Source organism: Rhinolophus hipposideros (genome assembly GCF_964194185.1).
Source record: "Rhinolophus hipposideros genome assembly, chromosome: X".
NCBI lineage: Eukaryota > Metazoa > Chordata > Mammalia > Chiroptera > Rhinolophidae > Rhinolophus > Rhinolophus hipposideros.
The window spans coordinates 8,359,369-8,382,925 of NC_138046.1; the positions used below are offsets into that span (position 1 = coordinate 8,359,369).

The 23,557-nt window shown below is 47.0% G+C and overlaps 1 protein-coding gene across 1 annotated transcript; it reads left to right on the forward strand.

Moving 5' to 3' along the window:
* Positions 1-5,633: 5,633 nt before the first annotated feature.
* GABRE (gamma-aminobutyric acid type A receptor subunit epsilon) lies at positions 5,634-23,457 on the forward strand. The gene is made up of 9 exons (XM_081042448.1): positions 5,634-5,800; positions 9,301-9,521; positions 9,961-10,028; positions 14,814-15,034; positions 15,763-15,845; positions 17,192-17,329; positions 20,867-21,019; positions 21,147-21,346; positions 21,622-23,457. The coding sequence occupies exons 1-9, from the start codon at positions 5,745-5,747 to the stop codon at positions 21,970-21,972; spliced, it is 1,491 nt and encodes a 496-aa protein (XP_080898574.1). The 5' UTR covers positions 5,634-5,744; the 3' UTR covers positions 21,973-23,457.
* The last annotated feature ends 100 nt before the right edge of the window (positions 23,458-23,557 follow it).

Consider the following 23,557-nt stretch of genomic DNA (forward strand, 5'->3'; position numbering starts at 1 on the left):
TCTTTTCATATGTCTATCGGCCATTTGTATGTCCTCTTTGGAGAAATGTCTATTCAGGTCCTCTGCCCTTTTTCATTGGTTTGTTTGTGTGTGTGTGTGCATGTGTGTGTGCATGTGTGTGTGTTAAGTTGTATGAGTTCTTTATACATTTTGGACATTAACCCCTTATCATATTTATTATTGGCAAATATCTTCTCCCAATTGGTAGGTTGTCTTGTCATTTTGTTGATGGTTTCCTTTGCTGTGCAAAAACTTTTTAGTTTGATGTAGTCACATTTGTTTATTTTTTCTTTTGTTTCCCTTGCTTGAGGAGATATATCTCCCCCAAAATATTAAGAGCAATGTTAAATAATTTATTGCTGATGTTTTCTTCTAGGAGTTTTATAGTTTTGGGTCTTCCATTTAAGCCCTTAATCCATTTTGAGTTTATTCTTGTATATGGTATAAGAAGATGGTTTAGTTTCTCTTTTTTATTAGGTTGGTGCAAAAGTTATCGCGGTTTTTACAATTATTTTTAACCTTTAAACCACAATTACTTTTGCACCAACCTAATAGCATGTAGCTGTCCAGTTTTCCCAGCACCATTTATTGAAGAGACTGTCTTTACCCATTATATATTCTTCCCTCCATTGTTGTAGATTAATTGACCATATAGGTGTGGGTTTATTTCCAGGCTCTCTATTCTGTTCCACTGATCTATGTATCTGTTTTTATGCCCATACCATGCTATTCTGATAGCTATAGCCTCGTAGTATAGATTGGTAACAGGCAGTGTGATACTTCCCACTTTGTTTTTCTTTCTCAAGATTGCTATGGCTAGTCAGGGTCTTTTGTTGTTCCATATAAATTTTAGGGTTACATAGTCTAGTTCTGTAAAAAATTCCATTGGTGTTTTGATAGGGATTGCATTGAATCCGTAGATTGCTTTAGGTAATATGGACTTTTAATGATGCTAATTCTTACTATACATGAGCACAGTACATGCTTCCATTTATTTGTATCTTCTTCAATTTATTTCTTCAGTGTCTTATAATTTTCCAAGTACAGATCTTTTACCCTCTTGGTTAAATGTATCCCTAGGTATTTTATTTTATTTTATTTTATTTTATTTTATTTTATTTTTATTTTACTGATGCAACTGTAAGTGGATTTTTTTCTTAATTTCTCTAACAGTTTGTTATTGATGTATGAAAATGCAACCAATTTCTAAATAATGATTTTGTAGCCTGCTGTTTTACTGAATTCATTTATCGGTTCTAATAGTTTTTTGGTGGAATCTTCTCTATGTAGAGTGTCATGTCATTTGCAAATGACAGTTTTACTTCATCCTTTCCAATTTGGACACCTTTTATTAAGTTGTCTGTTTTCTGACCTCATATCCTCACCTCACACATTCACTCCTCACAGAAGACACTTCCCAGACCTCGTCATTCTTAACTGTTGCCCAGCAGCTTTTGCCACTATTGTTAACTCCTTACTTGAATCTCTTTCTTTTCTGCTTTGGATCAGGCTTTGGATCAGGCTCTAAGGACCCAGAGAATAATCAGACACAGCCGCTGCACTCCCAACACTTGGTCTGGGAGACAGTGGCCGTTCACCACTGCTCCACTGCTCCAGCTGATGCCAAGCTCACCAAGGACCTCCATGTTGATAAATCCGGTGTGTACCATTCAATCCTCATCTTACTAGAACACTATTGAATCCGCTATCCTAATAGAAATGTCCCTTTCTTCAATTGGTTGCTGGGAAAGCCCTTTCGGGACTCTTTCTCCCTGGGTGATCACATCCGGTCCCCTGGCTTTGACTAGCACCCATGTGCTGGTGACTCTCAATCTCCATTTCCAGCCATGACTCTCTTCTCCCTTGTAAACTGCATCTGACTACTACCAGCCTGGGGGGCTTGCTCAGTGGTCCAGTTCCTTGAAGTCCAGAGTCTTGTTTTGTCCACTCCATTTCCACTTTCTTGGGACAGGAGCCTTGCTCTGTGGTGTACATCTGGGACTGGGCTCTTGCTCCCTGGTCAGACACGTCTGAGGTGCTGTTCAAGACCTCAGGAATACCAGGTGCGCATGCACTGCTACTTACCAGTTATTATCACATAATAGTATTGCTGAGAATGGCACGTAAGTTTTATGGCATACTGACCATGTGCCAGGCACTGTGCCAAATGCTTTACATAGGCGATGACATTGAATCGTCACAGATGCCCTGTGAGATAGATAGTCCTTTCTCCAGCTCAGGGTTGCTGCAAACCCAGACACTTCACAAGCTAAGAGTTTTGCAGAACTTGTTGGGGCTGGAAATTTTCCTCGGCCTAATAGGAAAAGCATGTTGTACATGGGTTACAGTTTGGGCCTAACTAGGTCAGGAACACACAGACTTTAGGACTAGAAGCTCTGGTTTGACCCCTAAACCACATGTCTAGCAGGACACATGGTGATCTGATGTTGGTTATGAAATGCGATCATTCACAACTGACAAAGGGGTTGTTCACGGTTATTCTGATCACTGGGTAGTTTGGTTTAGTTATGAAAATGCAGCTTCTATGTTAACTTTTCTGTTTATATCCAGCTTGAATATCAAGTTGAAGCGAGACATGTTTGGAGTACAAATGACTCAGGACAGAGAAGTGGAGACACACACACACACACACACACACACACACACACACAGGCAATAAATGTGAAGGTTCTTGGAACATTAGGAAGTGAGATGCAAAATGCAGGGGACTGTTCTCATAACTGTGACTTAAAGCTCTTTCCCCTCACGCTGCCTTCTGCATTTCTGTTCTGCCACCCTGGTTACATGAGGAAGACCCTGCATCTTCTCCAGCAACCCTCTCTCCTTGGCCTCGTCCCTCACTCCATGTCATGAGCCATTAATTACATCGATTAAACCTGCCCCGTATTGCTCCCTCTTTTCCAATCACCCCTGTGGCTCTGCCCTCATTCAGATTTGCACAACTCCTTTTCTGGAAGAAAAGAGGCTGCAGTCTGTCCTTCCTGCAAACACTCTTGCCTGCCCCAACCAGAGGGATCTTCTTGAAGAACGGCTCTGACCTGCAATGTCCCTGTTCAAAACTCTTCTGTAACTTCCCCTTTGCCTATAAGATAAAGTGCAAGTTCTTGACTAGCATTCAGGGCTCAGCACTATCCTGTCCTCCCTCCCACTGCAGGTTTGTCTCCCATAATACAAATGCTCGCGGCTAACTTCTTGTTCCCTATCAAGCACTACGCATCTCTGATTTCAACACCTTGGCTGGTTCTCTGCTTGGAGTGCCCCTCTCTGCACCTCTGCCTGTAAGAGCCATCTATTGCTACCAGATCAAATCCATGCTCCTCCTGTCTGCATGCAGATTCCAGGACTGCCCAGCCAGAGGTGGGCCCGTCCTCCTGGGAACTCCAGCGCAATCATGACTTTCTACCTTGTGTTAGTAATTTCCAAGAGAAGTTCCCTCTCCTGTCTTGCACCACACATGTGAGGCCTTTCTCTATGTTCCTTCATCACCAAGTCCAAGGCTCAGCACAAACGAGCATGTGCAAAATACTTGGAGAATGTAAACTGTGATTAATCTCAACCCTTAGGAGAAAGGTGCCCTGGGTGTGTCCTCCGATGAGGAGGCTCTAACAGCTTGCCTCTTGGCTGCCTGGGATTCAGTCATTCACTCAGCAAATTTAACTAATGCCGGTCACTGGGCACTGCACTCAAGCCAGGGGAATACAGGTAAATCAGACAAACATCCTTCTCCCGGAGCTCCAGTGTCCATGGAGGAAGAGACATGAATATAACACACTTCAAGTGCAAGGCTGGCTCCAATAAGTGCAGAACCACCCCCTCTGCAGCAGTCTGGTGCTGCACAGAAAGGCAGGCAGATAGCCAGGTAGCTTTTTCTGTCTGGAGGCTCAGGGCGAGAGTGGCTACGTACTTTGCAGGGCCCGGGGAAAAATAAAAATATAGGGCCACTTGTTCAAAAATTATTAAGAATTGTACACCTGAAAGCTACGTAACTTTACTAACAATTGTCACCCTAATAAACTTTAATTTAAAAAAAGCAAAAAAAATAAAAAACATTTTACAGGAAAAAAATTATTAAGAATTTCAAAAGGTAGACAGCAAAGCATTAAACAAAGTGTGGGGCCTTTCTGTATACAGAGCCCTGTGGAAGTGCACGGGTCACAAGGCCATGAAGGCGGCCCTGCCGCTGGGCTAGGAAGTGCACACACACAGGAGAACTGCATGAGTCCTGAAGCCTTTTCATCTCTCTTGCACGGAGTCTGAAGGGAGCCCAGGTCACAGTGAACTCAGTGGCACTTGGACACACAGCTGCAGAAAGGCCAGCAACAAATCCTCGCAAGTGCCTACTGTATGCCCAGAACTCTTGTAAGTTTCAGGGAGATGGTGAAAAACCAGACAGACACAGTTTTTGTTTTGTTTTCTTACTCCAGTAAGGAAAACCCACCATCAACAAGCGCACAAAGAATTGCCCGGAATCATTAGTTAGTGAGTGGTGTTGTGAAGATGACAAAGCGGAGTGATGGGATGGGGGTGGGTGGTGAAAAGGGTATATTAGATTAGCCTGGTACAGCAAAGCCTCTCCAAGGAGCCAGGTGAGCTGGGATGCAAATAGACCCTTCCAGAGCAACAGGTGAGAGTGCCGTTAATGTTTGGCATCAGCTTGATACGGAAATCCCTGCAATCCTTTCCCCTCTGAAGTGAACCATGAGGGTCTAGGCAAGAAAGATGAAGCTTAAGGATGCTTGAGACTCTCCAGATGTTCCCCCTGAATAGGGGCACTAAGCCCCACCCTCGCCCCCAGTGTCTTCTTACTTCTCCTTCTCTCATTACCAGAAGCCAAGTCTCCAGAAAGATTTGAGCAGCTGGTCTAGGAGAGGAGATTTCCAAGGTCACTCCACTCCAGGTGGCCCATCTCACACCCAGGCCCCCAGGCTGAACCAGAAGCCACTGTCAATGTCTGCTGAGTGCTGAGAAAAATCCTCCAGTGAGTGCCTCAGCCTGGTCCTGTTGACAGGTCCTCTCCCACCCCCAAATACCTGGGAAAACTGGCCTGTGTAACAGCTCATTATCTTGCAGCTCGGAGCTTGCTAGGGAGAAGCCCAAGTCTCTCTCCTTGCCCTGTGCCAAGGAAGGTGCTGAGTTACCCTGCTGCCTTCAATGCCAACAGATGTGCTCTGAAGGATTGGCAGGTATGGAATGAGGGTGGGGGAAATCTCTGAGGCCAGGCGACTTGGGGAAGCGATAAGATGCAACAGTTGGTGGTGGGAAGCCAAGGGCTGGAGGGGGTCATAGAGGAAGAAGCCCCCCCAGCCCGCCCATCTAGCCCCTGCCGCAGTCGCGGGCCGCCGGTTTCCCCCGCCTGGGGCCCTCGCGCCTCTTGCTCACCTCCTTCTCCCTCCCCCGTCCCCCGCTTTGGCTGTCTGGCAGCGCCGCAGTGGTGGCGGCGGGGGGTGGCGGGGGCCCTTGGCAACTGGGCTCCCTCCTCCTTTCCCTCCTCCTCCCCCTGCCGCCCCCGCCTACCCCGCCACTCTCCGCCGCAGCAGTGAACAAGTCGTCGGAGATTTCCATCGGGGCTCAGGGGGCGGGACCAGGGTGGGGAGCGCAGGGCGGGGCGGGGCGAGTGGGAGGAGTGAAAGTTGGAGCCCAACAAAACCCTCCACACCGCGCTGTGTGCTGCGAGACCTGGCGCAGCGACCTCCGCGCGTGTGGTCGCCCCGGTCTCCGCCACGATGTTAGCCAAAGTTCTCTTGATCCTCCTGTGGATGTCCATAATCTTTCCGTCGAGGTGAGTCTCCATCCTGGAACCCAGGAGCCCTCGTCGCCCAGCTCCGTCTCCCCCGGAGCGAGGCCGGCTCCCGGGAGCCCCGCGCCCCCCTTGCCCCGGTCCTTGTGCGGCCAGCCTTCACCCCGTTTCCTCTAGGACGGGCGCGCTGAGCCTCCGAAAGGGCGCCCAGGAAGGAAGGCGGGACGCCTGTCCCCTGATTGCTCCCATGCCCGCACTCCCTGGCTCCAAACCAGTGAGGCGGCCGGGGAACGAGCACGCCACCCTCTCTCTCTGTGTCTTCCGTGGGAAGAGGCGAGCGGCCCGCGGGGCCACCGGCCAGGGCAGGCTCGAGCTTCTGGGGACTGGGGCGGTGGGGTCTTTGCGAAGGTGGCATCCAGAAAGGCGCGTGGGTTAGGGGAGCAAAACTGCATCCAAAATGTTTAAGGGTTGGCTAGTCTGTCGTCGCATTATTTTTTTTGGTTCTTGCCTACCGAGTATTAGGCACTGTGCCAGAAAACTCTGACTTTACTTACTTACCTTCCCTCCGTTCCTCTTGGTGCCAGTCCCAGGCATGAGCCCTAGTTAATCTCAGGGTTCCGACCCCAGCTAGGCCCCAGCTATCCACCCCATTCCTCCGCCCCTAGCCTACCCTTTACTTCCTCATCCCCCACCGCTGACACCCTGCTAGGTCTTGGGCGGATTGGAGCCCGAGGCCAGGAATGTTATTCTCTGAGGTCTGTGGTTTGGGTCCTGTATTTCAATCCCTCCCCACTTTTCCAAAAGCTAGCAGCAGGTTTCCCTTGAGCAGAGAGCTTCCCTCACACCTTCTTCTGGCCCTAGGACTTTGCTAAGAAGGTTGTCCCCTGCATTTCTGGCTTTGTAGGGTGGAACATGACTGCTTCACATTTTTTGAGACGGTTTCCCGCTGACAGTGAACTATCAAGTGTTCCTAAGCTTCCTGATCTGTCGAATATTCTCGAAGTCTCCATGGCACTGGGCTTATGTTCTTGCATATCTGTTTTGGGGAGAGGGAAGATGGCGTCCCTCCCCACCCTAGAGTGCTTTAGCTCCTCAAGGGAGGGGCTGTATGGCTCCTTGCTGACTCACTGGTGCCCTGACTGGGGAAAGGGGGGGGGGCGGCTGGCCTCTGCAGGGGCTTGGTAAATATTTCTAAATGCGTGCTACGAATTTCCAGTCATCCACATCTATCCAGATGTGAAATCGACTGGATAGTGGTTGGGAGAACCGACATGATGACTGGCTAGGGCAAAAGAGGGGTAGGAGGGAATCTGGAGGAGGGAAGGGGGAGCAGAGAGGAAAACAGCCTAGAAGAGGGGCTATTGAGATGGTAACTACCTTCCAGCTGGGGAGGGAGCGCTGCAGTAACTGATGTTCAAACAGTCAACATGGAAACCCATGATGTCAAGAAAGAGCTGGGGAGGTGGCAGTAGGGTGTGCTGGCAAGGGCCACATCGAACCAGGAATACTTGCTCTGGTCAAGGCTCAGCATCAAATCAGTTGTGTGACTTTGGCCACAGCCCTTCCCTCATCAGGGCCTCAGTTTCTCCATCTGTAAGGTGAAAACCAGGGCTGTTTGGATAAAAAAGCAACAACAACGCAGTGGCTCTTCTCAGGTTCCCTTCCCTCCCCCCAGCCAGCTGAATGAACATCCTCAGTGGGGGGAGGGCTGCAGAAATTCACCTCCATCTTGGACCATCACATCTAGAGGGATGTGGGTGCCTGAAAAGCCCCCATGGAAAGATTCCCGCTAGTCCAGAGCATGAGTGTTTTTCAAGTTTTTGTTGTTTCTTGTCCTGAAAGTGGGCTTAATGGCTAGTTGAGGATAAGTATGCATTGCCAGCAGCTCCTGAACCCCAAGGATCCTGGATGAGCATGTTTTTGTTTGCTTGTTTGTTTATTTATTTATTTTTTTCCAGTTAACAGTTGACATTCAATATTATTTTATATTAGTTTCAAGTGTACAGCATCGTGATTAGACATTTCTATAATTTACGAAGTGGTGCTAGACTTATCAGGGGGATCACTTTGTTTTTATTGAGAAAAGTGAATTGTAGGATTACAGCAACCGCAGGACCCTCTGATATCGTTTTCATTGCAGACTAGTGTGGGAGCAGGTGTGCTTTGTTAGTTCTGGGCTTTTGCTTGTTTACTTGTTTGCCTCTTGAACCTCGGGGTTCTTGTTTTTGGCTCCAGACATCTGGGAGGGGCCACTGCAGGTACATGGGTGGTCTTGGCCGGCAGTACCATTCTGGAGTCTGCCATACTCCCATCCACAGCACTCATTTTTTGAGGTCTCAGGCCCCTGTTCTCCCTTCTCCCCTCCAGCAGTGCCAGTGGTCCGCATTATCTGTTTAGGGGACTGAGGGAAAGCCTCAGGGAAAGAGGACATTTCTGGATGTGGTATTTGGAAATGGAAAGTGCTTTTCCTAAGCCCAGTTTTTCCCTTGCCCACAGTGGGAATTAGCCACTTCAGACATGAGAAATGGTGTAGACTTGGCACATCTGCATTCCAGTTAAGCAATTCTAAGAGCTTGAAATAGTACAGCAAAATGCATTCTGATGCTCAAGCTGGCAGTCCCTTGGTCTACAGTACAAAGACCATGTCCACATCTCTAGCCCCGTTAACCCCTTATTTTAGGAAGCAAGTTTCCTGATGGAATAATCGGGAAATACAATCATGTACTCAGTATTATCATTTTGGAAGTATAACATACAAATTTAAAGTATAGAAATATAAGGGAACAGCTCCGTGAATTTGCACAAATCAAACATGCCATGTAACCCCCACTAAGCCAAGGAATAGAAAATTCTAGTACCCTCCACTCCACCCACCACAAGCCTCAGCACACGCGCCCTGCTAGTCCACTCTCCTCTCCAAATGAAACCACTCTCCTGCCTTCTGGCATCACAAATTAGTCTCTGATGGCTTTTTAAAAAGCTTTTAATTATAAAAGTTCTTTTTTCAAACATACATAAAAGTACAGGAAACAGTAGAGTGAGGATGTACCCATCACCAGCCTCATTAATTATCAACTCATGGCCACTCTTATTTTCTCTACCCAACCCACTGTCCATCTCCAGTTTAAATTATTTTAAAGCAAATCCTCAGCAGTCCTGGCCCTCTGCCTGCCCACTTGCTCCCCCGGGGTGCTGGTCAGACAGGCTGGAGACAAAGACCAATAGGCAGCCAGAGCTCATACACCAATAATTTTACATTGAAAAATTCTTTTAAAATATCAAGCTTGTTTTTATTATTTTTCTTTTACTAAAGAATTACCATGAAAGAGCGATAGCATGGAAAGTTTCCAAAGAACAGCAAGATTTAGAAGAAATAAACAGGTAAAATCCATTACTGGCTCATCATCTTGCCAGTCACTCTTTAACTGTGCCTTGGGTTGCAGATTATATGGTTTCCTTCTGTCCCAAGAGGCACCAGCTGGGGCTCCTACAGAGTGAAGGACAGAGCTTCATTTTTTTGTTTATTTGTCTCTGTGTTCTAGGATTGAAGGACCTCATGCTGAATCGGAGAGGGGACCCTCTGCCCGTCATGATGATGTCTATGGCCCCAAGCCACAGGGACCCCAAAAGAAGCTCCCCTCTGAAGAAATAAAGCCCACGACTGTTGATACCCGTCAAAGATTTGGGAAACTGGTAGCAGCCACTGAAATCCTGGACAGTATGCTGAATAAGTATGACCACAAACTGCGCCCTGGCATTGGTGGTGAGTAACAGAACATAGTTTTCCACCCCACCCCAGAGGGGAGAGGGTTTGAGGGCACAAGTATGGAGAATAGGCCTGGGGTAGAAGTGAGAATACCATAGGCAGGAATAGCTGTTGCTGACCTATCAGGTAAAAGATGTCAGTTATAGTCTCAGCAATGCCATTAACCATGGTGTAGACTTTTCCCTTCTCTCACCCTTAGTTTTTCCAACTATAAGATGAGATGACAGGACTAGATGATATGACCTCCGAGGTATGTTCAACTCTTAACAGTCTATGAATTGGATCTTGCCATGAACAAAGAAAGAAAAAGGATTGGATGTTGAGCCTGTGTAGTCTAACCATTCTCCATCTCTCTTTTTCTCCCCTTTGACCACACCCTCCACTGCCCTATGCCCCTGATTGACACTTACCTCTGCCACTTCTGCTTCCTTTACAGAGAAGCCCACTGTGGTCACTGTCCAGCTGTCTGTCAACACCCTTGGTCCTATCTCTATGATGGACATGGTGAGTACTGAGCCATTTTACGTTATCTCCTAGCCCAGGGTGCTGATCCATGGGACCTTTCACGTACTTGCTTTTTCTGCTTTGTATGTCTGTAACACAAGTTTGGGGTGGGGGTGGGGGGCAGATATTTTAACCAATACTGACTTGAGAAGGAGGCTGGAAAAGGTAAGTCCTTGCTGCCTGAAGAGGACCTTCAGAATCCTGACTATATCTTCCAGTCTTTTATTCAAAATAAAAATAATAAAGCAATTTTACACAACACAGTGGAATGGCTCGATTTTTTTTGGGGGGGGGGCACTGAAGTCTAACTACTGACTCTTGCACTTAAGACTGTTTTTCTAATTTTGCTCTGGTTTCTTCTCTCCTTTTCTACTGCTGTCATTTTAGTGTTAGCTGTCATGATCTCCCACCTGAAATATACAAAATTCAAGGTCTCTGTCTACCCCAATTCACCTACTAACCCAGCCTCCTGAGAGATGTGCCTATTGCATTCCTAACCCTACTTAAAACATGAAATTCAACCCCACACTTTGGCAGTCAAGGCCTTCCAGATAACCCAGGGGTTATTTCTTTTAACCCCTTTAGAGTCCACATGATCTAGTCACACTAGATTATGGTGTTCCCAAACTATACTGTACCTCTGAGACTCTGTTTAAGCTATTTACTGTTTGGTATGCCATCACTCCAATTTTCTATTTGTCATAAATGTTATCCTTCAGGGTCTAGCACAAATAACATCTCTTGCATAGCATCTTTCCTCACCTCCATAGCTATTTATTGCTCCCTTCTTACACTACACTCCTCTCTTTGACACTCAGACCTTTCTAGCTTGTATCTCAGTTGTTTACCTGATCTTTCCTACCTTGTTATATTGTAATTATGTGCTCTATGTTTGCCTTGCTCTCTCGACTATGGGCTCCTTAATGCCAAGGACTCAATATATGTCAGTTGAGCAAATGAATTATGAGAGATAGTCTGCAAAAGTCACTTTCATCTGCAGAGCCTGACGGCTCCATCAGCCATAGACCTGGCCTGGTCCAAGTCAGACAGTTTTAGCATACTCACTGGTACCCAACAAGCACCAGGTGATTGGGTGAGCTCAGAGTCTAGGCTCTGAGATGGGATTTGCAAATAGACACTCATAGTAGATCAAGGTGTTTACATAGGCTGAGTGGAGGTTCACCCCTACGATGCTTTGTTTGGCTACCCAGTTCTTGAGGTACGATGTACTTATGTATTGCTATGTAACAAATTATCCCAAAACACAGGGTCTTAAAACAACAAATAGTCATTAGCACACAACTCATGTGGGTTAAGAATCCAGGCATGATTTAGCGGGGTCCTCTGTTTCAGGGTTTCTTACAAGGCTGTAGGTAAGGTGTCAGTTGAGGTTGAGGTCTTCTCTGAAGGCTCATCTGAGGGAGGTTCTACTTTTAAGCTTTCATGTGGTTGTTGTCAGGATTTAGTTGTCCTCTGGCTTTTGTCTGGAGGCTTCCCACAGTCCTTGCCATGGAGGCCTCTCCACAGCGTAGCTCAGCAGGGCAGCTGGCTTCCCTCAAATTGAGCAAGAGCATGAGAAAAGGTGTTCAAAATGGAAGCCACAAACTCTTGTAAGGTAATGTTGGGAGTGGCATCCCAGTGCTTCTGTGGTATTCTGTTCGTCAGAAGCAAATCGTTACATCCAGCCCACAGTCAAGTGGAGAGGATTACACACGGGTATGAACACCAGGGCGTGAAGATCATTGGAGGCCATCTTAGAGTCTGCCTACTACACATGGCCATTATGTTCTCCTACTGGAGCAAGTAAAGACCTGTAACTCCTAGAATGGAATGCTTGGAAATAGTAAGAAGAGAAGCATGAGAACAGACAGATCTTTTTCAGTTTCTGTTGACCTATTTAAAGTTTTTTTTCCCCTCTTGATGTCAGATTTATTTCTTGCTATTATCAATGTGCTTCACCGCTAAAATGAGTATGAATTTAGCGATCAGTTGGATTTACACAGTTGGTATACTAAGAAACACTGGACTGTGAGCAAGACCCAGAGGTTGAGGTCTTGGGGTCCCACCATTATGGTCACTGTTTACTCTTAATAGGAAACGGACTTCTCAGGTCATTGGTGTGGGGATGGAAAAAGTGGCTTGAAGAGTAGTGGAAAATTTGCAGCTATTAGGTTGGGGCAAAAGTCGTTCCGGTTTAAAAGGTTAAAAATAATTGCAAAAACCGCAATGACTTTTACACCAACCTAATACAATCTCCTTGCTATTTGTTGTGTAAGATGGGGGTTTGGGAAACCAATTTCTATCACCTGCAAGAGCCCTTGTGGCAGCAGAGCGGTAGCCCCACTCATTGTAGCTGAATGCTCAGTCTCTCCTTACTCTGCCCCTATTCATGTTGGTGGCATTGGCTTCACCTGAGGTGCCAGGAAGTGCTGATACCTGACAATGCCAAGGGATATAGTCTAATAACTCAGCAGTCGCTGAGCCTGGCATGTGACACAGAACTGGTCCAAAGAGGAGCCAATAAGTTGATTTTCTTTGGCCAGTAAGGTGGTGCTTTAGCCAAATGTCTTTATAGGACTCCAAACACTCATGTGGTATTAAATTTGCTGAGAAGTCTGACCTTCTGCGTAGTTCTAGATTGTTCTTTAAAGCTGTGGGAGGTCCCAGATCTTGTACAGCCTACTTTTCCCTGGTGACACTAGAGTCCTGCGCTCGGTGAGGAGGGAGCACACGTCTCCCTCACACAACCAGAGCACTTAACAAGCAAATTTGTCTCCTCGGATCTTTGTTGACAGCCTGTGTGGCAGGCAAGGCTACCACTGGGATCCTAATTGTACATTTGCCTCTCTTAGCAAGGTTGTGAGTCCTCAGCATTCTGTTACACAGTAGGCGTGGTTGGTTGAGGGGCATTCCAACAGCCTTTGGTCATGTTATGTAAAGGACATGAATCGTCCCCAGGAAGAGAAACCTGAGTCCACAGCATGTGGATTTCAATCAAATGTTTCTACCAGTCTTCTGGCTTAGGTGGAAGTCACCAGTTTGGGAATGACTGCTCAACGCAGCGTCAACAGTTGCTAAAGCTGCTTCTTGCTGTGGTAATTATCGCAAGCAATTCTAATTAAGCCATTTCCTTGATACCAAATTTGTAGTGTCAGTTGAGCTGCAAGAGATGTACATCCCAAACTCTCTTGTCAAACTGGGGAAGAATTGAACCATCAGTTCTCAGTTGATGTGTAGTGAACTTATCTCATTAAATAGAAATTAAACGCTCATTTGAAACACTATAACAGAGTTGAGAACACACCATCGAGTGTGAAGGGGAAGGCTTCTCCTGACTACCAAGCACTTCACAAGAACTGAGGACAAAAGAGGCTTTGCAGGCCAAGTTGGAACTGCCAGCCACTTGGGACTATAGAAACACTCTGAAGGCCACTTGTGAAGGCTAGAGGGGCCAGGCGGAGCAGGGTTGGGGGCTCCCCTGTGAATGATAGCCAGGCTCTGTCAGCTTTTTTCTGTCTGCTTATCTGGACTCCTACAGGGAACATTCTCAGTCTGGGAGGCTGGCTCCCAGCAATTTGGCAGTGGCTCTCACCAGCTTTTGGCGTAGGCAGGCAAGGCAAGCAAGGATCGTCGACCTTCCCCCTACAGACTCCACTGCCTCCAAGGTTGTGGGTATCTGGCTGGTGCTTATTAGTTGATGCAGGATAACTCGGGAAAGACCCAGGGATTCTGCAGAGGCAAATTGGACCTCATTACCCAAAGGGATTATTGGTGCAAGTGAAGTAAGCACTGGAGAGCGAGATCAATGAAGGTTGTCCCAGGACAAGGTTGTGGTAATGATACTCTGAGCATTCAGAGCCAGTGTGCTGCTGTTAACTATTTGTGTGACTTTGGACAGGCCCCTTTCTCTCAGCCTCAGTTTCCCTACTTCTAAAGGAAAGACAGTTGGGTTAGCTCTCAAGGTTCTACCTTGGCCTAGTTCTGGTATTTTCTGTCCATGCTGCTTGCCGTTCTATCACAGTCTGTTTTTATTCTCTGCAGTTCCAGTGGTGCAAATTGTAGCTTCTCATGCTTCTTCCTGTTAAACATCCTTCTTGATGTTTAATGGGCAGTTTATGGGATAGACAATATCTGGAGACCAAATAATCATTGATATATCTACACACACACACATACACACACACACCCTCAGAAGTTAGGTGCCCTTGTTTAAAAGGAAACACAAAACAAAAAATGATTCAATAAACATGGAACTAAATAGACATTTCTCTTATGACTCAAAGCCCTTCATTTTTTTCATATAATTCTGGAGGATAAAAGATTGAGGTTAATTAACACCTGTGCTCCCTAAATGAAAGCTGAAAGGGGAAATTTTGCTGTATACAATGAAAGGTGTGTGTGTGTGTAAATGTTTAAAATGATTTTGAGCTGAGATCTTTGATTTGCTATGAAACTGGGAGCTGAGAGAGTGCTGATCTGGCTGGAGTAGCACAACAGCCCTATAAGGGAGTGGTGACGTGATGAGTCCAGCCCATTCAATTAAGCCACCATTGCCTGTCTGTTTCTAGATGAAATGTATCTTCCCAGACTGTTACCCATTTGGAAATGTTCCTTTTTGGAATACCTGGAAATAAAAAAACTACACCCAAACTCATGCTGCTTTGCTTGGTGCAAACCTAAGGGGGTTCCTATTCCTTGATAGGCCTATCACAGGATGCCATGGGAATGTGTTTTTTTTCTGTCTGCACAGCCCCAAATGTGTGCTTTTTTGGTCCTCCCCACCAGGAGTACTCCATTGACATCACCTTCTGCCAGACCTGGTATGATGAGCGCCTCCGTTACAATGGCAGCTTTGAGAGCTTTGTTCTGAATGGCAACCTGGTGAGCCAGTTATGGATCCCGGACACCTTTTTTAGGAATTCTAAGAGGATCCACGATTATGCTATCACCATGCCCAGCCAGATGGTCCGCATACACAAGGATGGCAAGGTGTTGTACACAGTTAGGTATGTCAAACCTTTGGAGTCTTACCTCTTGGGACTCTTTCTCCCCTTCTGAGAATTTTCACCAAAGCAATATGGGCAGAGGTTTCATCCTGAACGATATTTGTAAGGGCCCTTCCAGCTTCTCTAGACCATGAGCTCAACCTCATCACTTACAGACACTAAGTCTTCAAAATAGAAAGATACTGCTTAAGGTCGCACAGCAAGTCCGTGACAGAGCTGGACTAGTACCCAATTACTTGGCTCCATGTCCAGAGCTCCCCCCACTAGAATGTACCAGTATAATTGAGTTGCCTGGACAATTCCATCCCAAGTGGGCTCTGGATGTAAAGACACGTCCACGGTGGTGGAATTGTCTAGATGGAACAGTAACAGCAGTTGGAAAGATACCAAAGACTAGGCTAGATACCTGAGTGCCTGGCAGGGGAAAGTTGTAAATGGGTGGTATAGGGGTGGGGAGGCAGTAGAGAGTGGGAGAGTGTTGGCAGGTTCTAAAAGCTTGAATGGGCAAGAAACAATCCCATCTAAGTTGGTCCCTACAGTCTTCTGATGATGGAGACCAGAGTATCCAGATACTTCCAAGGTGTTCTTCCTTTCTTTTTTGTCTTTCCTTTGAGCTCTTTGTCTCAAATACCACTGTTGCCATTCATTGGTGGTGGTCCCCAGGCCCAAGCTGGGTGGATACCTAAATGCACAGGGCCAGCCTAATGAAGCTCCTTTCTCCCTTCCAGGATGACCATTGATGCTGAATGTTCACTCCACATGTTCAAATTTCCAATGGATTCTCACTCTTGCCCTCTGTCTTTCTCTAGCTGTGAGTACCTTCTTAGGTTTCTGGAGTCCCAGAGTCATGCTGGGCCCCTTCTTTTTCTTATCCTTGCCCTGTACATTTCTCCTAAGATGATGCCAAGGTTGCCCAGGGCCACCCAATCTGCAGTCATCTCCTTTCCTGCTGATAATACTGTGTTGGTCAACCTGGGCCTCATGTTGGGTTCCTCCCTCTCCCTTCCACACCATCTCAAGTCCGTCACCCGCCTCCGAAGTGTATCTCAAGTATGTCTGCTTCTCTCCATCTCCACTGTAACTACCTTGGTTTAGGTTTACATCATCTTCCGCTTAGATACAACATCTTCACTTTGAAACTGAACAAGTCCCAAACTAAATCCATTCTCTCTTCCCAATCTCTACAAATGTGTTGCTTCTGTGTTCCCACCTATCCCATCGAAAGGCACCATCACTCACTCAGTTGTTCAAACCAAGAACTTGGATGCTTCTTTCTCTTTCACCTCCTACATCTAATCAATCAGCCCATCTTGTTGGTGTTCCTTTCTAAATATTTATTATTCCTGTCTGTTCCTCTGCATTTTCACTGCCACAGCTCTGAATCCTGCCTTCATCCATGTTATTGTGTCTGGATTACTGTACTGGTCCCCCATAACTGGTGTCCCTATCAGACCATCTTCATATAATGACTAGAGTGACCTAGTTGAAGAATCATTTAGACAAGGTTATTTCTTAGTTTCAAATCCTTCCTTAACTCGCATGTATCAATTTTAAATTCCTTAGAATGTCCCTCAAGGCCCTTAATGAACTGGCCCCTGCTATCCACTTCTGTATACCTCATTCATCCTCTGTGAGCTAGCCATCCTGAACTTTTGGCATTTCCATAATACATCAAGCATGTTCACGTCTCCATGCGTAGAATACCCTCCTCACCCCTTCAACCTCATCCATACAGAGAAAATTGACTCAACTTTTAAGACTTATTAGGAATGTCACCTACTCTGTGAAGTCTTTTCTGGTGTGTTCCGAAATGATCTTTCCTCCTTTGTTTCCCCACTGTCCCAAGAGCAGAGGTTTCTCAGAGCAGTTCTGACAATTACAGATGTATACTCAGTGTCCCATTCAATAAAATGTGAATGCTTGAGGGCAGGGCTCCTGCCTTGCTCATCTCTATTTCCAGTACAAGGCCTGGTACTGAAGAATGCTCAGTAAATGCACTTATTGAATGGACTTCAACAAATGAGGTAAGAGAGGCAAGCTACCGCACTGGTGAGGCCAGAGTCAGGACTCCAAAGCATTGCTCAGACTCCATGGTGGTGGAAACCTCTGCTGGGCTTCCCAGTCTCACATGACCCTCCTTCCCACATTGCTTTACAGTTTCCTATCCTAAGAGTGAGATGATTTACAAGTGGGAAGATTTCAAGCTTGAAATCAATGAGAGTAATTCCTGGAAGCTCTTCCAGTTTGATTTTACAGGAATGAGCAACACGACTGAAACGATCTCAACCGTTGCTGGTAAGTGCCCCTTTGGAGCCAGGGCTAAGCAGAGGCCCAAAAGGGTGGTAGGGATGAGTGGAGGTGGCCGTCCATACATACAAATGCTATGTAATCATCCCATGAAAATATCATAGAATATGGCTCCTGCTAAGCACTTACAACTGTTTGCAGAGGAAACTGAGATTTTCTAGCTATATCTCCGTCTCCTCTGCAAAGAAGCAAGTGCTTTGCCAAGCCCCAGAGAGGGGAGGTAAGTAGATAAAGTTATATAGCTATCAGAATTTATAACTACCTTTGCCATGAAGACCCTTCAGTTTCATGTTCTTTGTTACAACTGACCTATTTGGATGACTTGGGGAATGGAGCTCCTGTGAGTTCTCCATACCCAGAACCCATCCAAGCTGGCTGAGTGCAAAGCAGAGTCTGTCCTAATAGGAGGTGGGGGTTAGTGTTCTAATGTCAGCTGGGTGAGGGCTGGGATAATATGGAGGGGGTTTCAGCAGCTACAATGGCTGCTGCATCAACCTTGTAAAGGAGCAGCTCTGACAAGTACAGATTCCTATAGAAGGTTTCATGGTGAATTCAACATGGACATATGGTGATCACTGGTTTTCTGACCTTGTCCCTAACAAGAACCAGAGGGGAGGGTCCTGGGTCTCTTAAACGTCAGCTCACAACTAGGTGTGAGCATCTTTGCTTGTATTCCTAGGTAATCTGAATGAGGAGCTGAGGGACCTCCCCAGGGTTGCTCCCAGAGCAGCCCTGGAAACCCTCTTCACACATACTGACCAAATCAGGGCAGTGGAGGCACTGCCCTCATCGTTTCCAGAATGCGGATGGAGCCAGTCACCCAACCGGCCATTTGCCATGGGAGGCATCTTGCTTTGCTTCCATGAGGCTAGGCAGAAAATCTGCTTTTGCTTTACTTGTTGAGTTGGTCACTGGGTGAGGGATAGCTCATGCTCATCTGGCTGGAGCTTCGCTTGCACAGTGCTAGGCAGGGGGAGAGGTCTGCTTTACACATGCTTTCTTCTGTCTCAGGGGCTCTGCGTAAGCAGTTTAACTGCTTTTGACTTGGGAATCCTTGCTCTTCTGCCAGCTAACCATGGGCCTGCCTCTTGCCTTTCTGCACCTCAATTTCCCCAGACAGGTGGGACCCATCATCAAAAGTGGCAGAGGAGACAAGGGCCAGGGGCTTTCAAGTCACTAGTGGTTCCGTTTAGTAGATGGTTGTGCATTGTTTCAAAATGGTACCCTAGTGACTACAAAGCCCCAGAGCCAGCATCATCACCAAAGCAATGACAATAGGTAAGCACCAGCTCTCCCTGGAAGAGAGGAGGGTTCTCCAAGAGAAAGGAGGAGGGCTTCTTCTTTTTCTGCTAGAGACTAGTTGATCTGGAATCATGGTTTTCCAGTAGCACAGTTTCTTTGAGACTGGTCCTAAACTCTTCCACTTGCAATTGACCCCTGGGCAGTTCTCCATCTGGAGCAAACTTATGTACTCAGCTCCTAATGGCTCAGAATGCAGTGGTAGCTTGCTACTGTGGGCAACTTTGGTCTTGAATAAGAGAATCTCTGTTTCAGGAGGCTCTCAGAGTCCAACCTTGTCCCCAGTGAATGAGTCATCCTTCCCTGGTGGCTGTTGACCCTCTGATGGAATCTCACCTGTGATTAGGACTTCACTTTCTTGTATGGGAGTTTCTTCCTTCTGTAGACAACTCTGTCTATCAGAAAACTCTGTTCATCTGAAATTGGAGTCTCTAGAGCTTCCATCCATTGGACCTAGTTCTTTTTCCCTATATTGAGGTTACAGTAAGTCCAGTCAGTTTTCCAAAGGATCAAGATTAAAGGACTGGTATGATTCTAGCTCTGGGTCATATTCTTTTATAGGTTATACAGCTCTAGTTTCTTTTTCTTCCCTTGTTATTCTAGGCATTTGGTTCACTCATCCTTCTAGTTCCAGTCCTCTGGGCATAATCTTTTTAATTCTTTTTAATTTTGTTTTTCTGACAGTGCAGTGACCAACTGGGGTCTGGCCAAAGCAGATAAGAGCAGAAAGCATCTTTAGCTTTCTTTTTCTTCTTTTTCTTTTTTCTTTTTTGACTTTGGCTTTGGCTTTGGCTTTTTAGCCCAGGTATCTCTTTTCCTTTTTCCCTTACCCATGCTCCTGCATTCCTCAGAAATAAAAAAATGATGTGTGTTAGTATTCTTTTCTCAGCCTTCGAAGACAAATTTCCGTCTTTTGACAAGTGGAGAAGGTTCTTCTTTGGCTGGAATAAATAAAGTACAAAAAGCTAATAGGATAACAAATCTTCTTGCTACAATAATATATAAACTCAGCCAAGTTTTGTGGGGAGTGGTTGTAGCTAAATAGGGATGTCTTAAATTTCAGTCAAGACCCCAGGGCAAGAGAACTAGGAACTTGACAAATACATTCTGGCCAGTAGGCCCTGCAGCAGCCCTGGAGGAAGAGTTCTATTCTCAAAGCTACTACTCTGGACACAGGTATTCCACTGACCCCAGGCCACTTCCTTGCCTTTTGTCAGAAGATTCTGAGAAGTCTTGCCCTTTGAGTGTCAGTGCTATTGAGGTGAGTAGGAAAGTCTGCTCTTCTTCAGCTCCCAGACCTGCTGGACAGGTGATCTACTTTCCAAAATAGGAGGACACGTGGCCAGGTTAGTGTTCTGGTCTGCTGTACAAAGGTGTTGGCAGGGAACAGCAAGAATTGCTGAGTGTGTGCTAGGTTCCAAGCTGTGCCAGGCTTGGAAGGGCAGGAGCTAAGCCACGGGGCTCACATGACTCTGCTCTGAAGGGGTTTAAAAGCCCACCTCATTCTACAACATCAGTGAAGTGGGATTTTGGAGCTTAGTTTCACTAAGGAGCCAGCATCTGAGTTATTACAAATCCATTGTGATGTTGAGAGTGAGAAAGGATGTTCTGGGCTCAGAGAAGTCCTCCCAATGCCTGGAGTTGTGATGGGCATGCATTGTATTTGGGATGAGTATAATGCAGCATGAAGGGTGCAATAGAAGATCCCAACTGGAAAGGTAGGTTGTCATCAGGTCGAGTGGATTCTGTCCTTTCACATCACAGCACCCTTGTCTCACTTCCTGAGAACGTCCATTGTAAGGGCCTGCAGTGCATGTATGGGGCTGTGATTCTGCAGAGAAGAAGTGGCGCCTCCGTGGACAGGAAGGCCTCAGTAAACCTTTCGGACATTAGCTGCGTGGTCCTGGTATCCAGAAGGCTAGCTGAGTTTTTCAGTTTCATCTGACTCTTCTGCCATCCTGGAAAGATAGACGTGGGCTATGGGAGAGTGAAGTAAGAAAGAAGCAATTATGGTTCTGGCCCTGGCTTAGCTCTTAACTGACCGTTGCTCTTCCAGGGTATCTCCTCTCTGAACTTCTGATCCTCTGTTTGTGGCATTGGAATAATGTGCCTCTATCATATTACTGTGGTGGGGATCCCGTTAGCTGAACTTTAATATGCATATCCTGCCTGGGGGAGACCCTCACGTCAGTGCTGTAATGATGTGGTGTTTTTTATGTCTTCCAGGTGATGTCATGGTCATCACGCTTTTCTTCAACGTGAGCAGGCGGCTTGGCTTTAATATCTTTCAAAACTATGTCCCTTCTTCTGTGACCACGATCGTCTCCTGGGTTTCCTTTTGGATGAAGAAAGACTCTGCTCCAGCCAGGACCTCTCTAGGTAAGTGGGTAAGATGGGCATCGACCTGGGCACACAATTGCCTTCTCAGGGTTCCTTTCCGCAGTGATGCGGGTCAGTGATAATGATATGGATCAGTGAGCCCACCTCCACTCCTGTGCTTTTACAGGGATCACGTCTGTACTCACTATGACCTCACTGGGTTCCTATTCCCGGAAGAATTTCCCACGTGTGTCCTATATTACAGCGCTGGATTTCTATATTACCGTCTGCTTCATCTTCTGCTTCTGTGCTCTGATGGAATTTGCTGTGCTCAATTTCCTCATCTACCAGCACACGAAACCCCGTGCCTCTCCAAGACTTCGCTATGTATGAGCTGGGTATGGGAGGGGTAGCAAGGCTTGAAGTATGGAGGATTGCAAGTGAGGGCACTAGGACTCAGGGCACATGGGTGGTCAGCTCACTGAGTGATGGGGGGAAACCTGGGGTGTTGGGGACAGTAGAATATACTTGCTGATGTGATGATGGGAATTGTGGGGGCAAAAAGTGTGTGCCAAGGACAGAATCTCCAGACCCTCCTCAGGCAGTTCCTAGGCTTGCTTTATGTCTCCTTGACTTTCCCCCTTCTTTCTTGTCCATTGTAGCCTCGTGCCCGTGCCCGTGTCCTTACCCCTCTCCGTGCCCGTGGCCGTGCCCAGCAGCAGCAGGGCAATGTTGTGTGTGAGATGGAGGACTCTGAGGACGAGAGTGATGAAGAGGAGGGCCCATCTTGCCCGGCTCAGCAGTCCCTCCACCCAGGTCGCTCCCACTGCCCTGGCGGCTGCTACAAGTTCTGCAAGTACTTGTGCACGGCCCGCCGTTGTGAGGGTGGCATGTGGCAGCAGGGCCGCCTCTTCATCCATGTCTATCGCCTGGATAACTACTCACGAGTGATTTTCCCAGTGACCTTCTTCCTCTTCAATGTGGTCTACTGGCTCGTTTACCTTAACTTGTAGGTGCCCGCTGGTACCCTGTGGGGCAGCCTCCCCAGTTCCCCAGGAGGTCCCACACCCCTTGCCAAGAGAGTTGGGGGAAAGCAGCAGCAGTAGGAATGACGACAAAGTGTCTTTCCTTCCCCTGCCCAGCCCATTCACTGAATCTCCTTGGCAGCCCATTTCCTCAAGGGGCGTTGTTGATGCTCAGGATTAAATAATGTTAGGCTCTCAGTGACCAGCTCCCTTAGACTGTGCCCAGGTATGAGCAGATGAGCTATCTCCCAAAAGTGCTGACACCTACTGCCTTTTCCAAGAATCCCAATACTGCCTTTGTGATGCTCCGGGCCCAGCTCTGGCCTCCACCTCAAAGTGCACAGACCAGCTGCTTGCCTATTACTGATAGCTCCTTAAGATGCTGGGCAGCAGTGTAATGGGGGTGGGGGCATCCTTAGGTCAGATTATTGTATTCTTGGTTCTGTCTCCCTGCCTACCCTTCCCCTGGAGATAGACAGACACTGGCATTATCCCTTTGGAAGGAGGACAGCCAGCAATTGAGACTCTTTGGGACGGTATCCCTCCCTCTGCTGCTGTGACACCTCCCTCTCCCCCCCGCCACCATCCCTCATCTGCACTCCCAAGTCAATTCCTTACATCCAGTGGGTTTCTATTTTTGTGTGTGACAATAGTAATAACCCCCTGCTTTAGACGCTACCTCCTTCCTCTTCTTTGACCCCTGTGACTCGTACTGTAACTCCCCCAGTGACTTTCCCAGCCCTGACCCAGGTGCTAGGCCACGGTGACTCCCCAGGGCCACGAAACGAAGGGAACTCTGCTTTGCAGTGGGCATTGCCTGCTTCGATTGGTGCCCACCTAAGGCACAGCATAGGATTTCTGTCACTCCCTTGGCCCCTGGACCCATCAGCCAGTCCACTCTTATCCCCGGGGCACTCTCACAATCACAATCAATCAATTGAATTCCCTTAAATTTGTATAGCACTTTACCTTTTGCAAAGCACTTTTGACAAATGATTTCTATTTTGAGCTTTATTATAGCCTGTGATAGATTCAGGGCAAGATTCTTATCCCCATTTTGCAGATGAGAACCCTGAGGCACAGATTTCTATGGGACCGTGGATCTCACTGGAAACTACCCAGGAGCCCACTGTCACCTTCTAGACTGCATGACAAGGCTAGGCATCTGTGTTCACCATGATTCAATCCTATAGCCTCTGCTGACACCCCAGTGGCAGAGCCCAGAGTGGCAGCCTCTCTTCAGCATCGGCCTGCTCAATTCCTGGGCCACAGGTGCTCAGACTGCCCCCAAGATCGAGCCTGTCCTGGCTCTGGTAACCCAGTGAGGTGAATTTGGACACGCCCCAATGCTTGTATATGCTAAATGAAATCTGTGTCTGTATTTTATTGGGGGAGGTTGGGTAGGGGATCCATCTGCTTTTGTCACCATCACCTGAAAAGGGGAAATATATCAATAAATATATCAGCAAAGCATGCACGGTGTGGCTGGTTTCTCATGCATTCAAGTTTGCTTTCAGCTCAGGTTTGAAATCTTAAGGTACTGACCCAAACCTTTTGTCTATTTCCCTCTCCC

Coding starts and splice junctions, on each gene's coding strand:
- GABRE (XM_081042448.1), top strand. CDS start 5,745: ATGTTAGCCAAAGTTCTCTTGATCCTCCTGTGGATGTCCATAATCTTT. Junction 5,801..9,300: donor TCCATAATCTTTCCGTCGAG/GTGAGTCTCCAT, acceptor TCTGTGTTCTAG/GATTGAAGGACCTCATGCTG. Junction 21,020..21,146: donor TCCAGCCAGGACCTCTCTAG/GTAAGTGGGTAA, acceptor GTGCTTTTACAG/GGATCACGTCTGTACTCACT.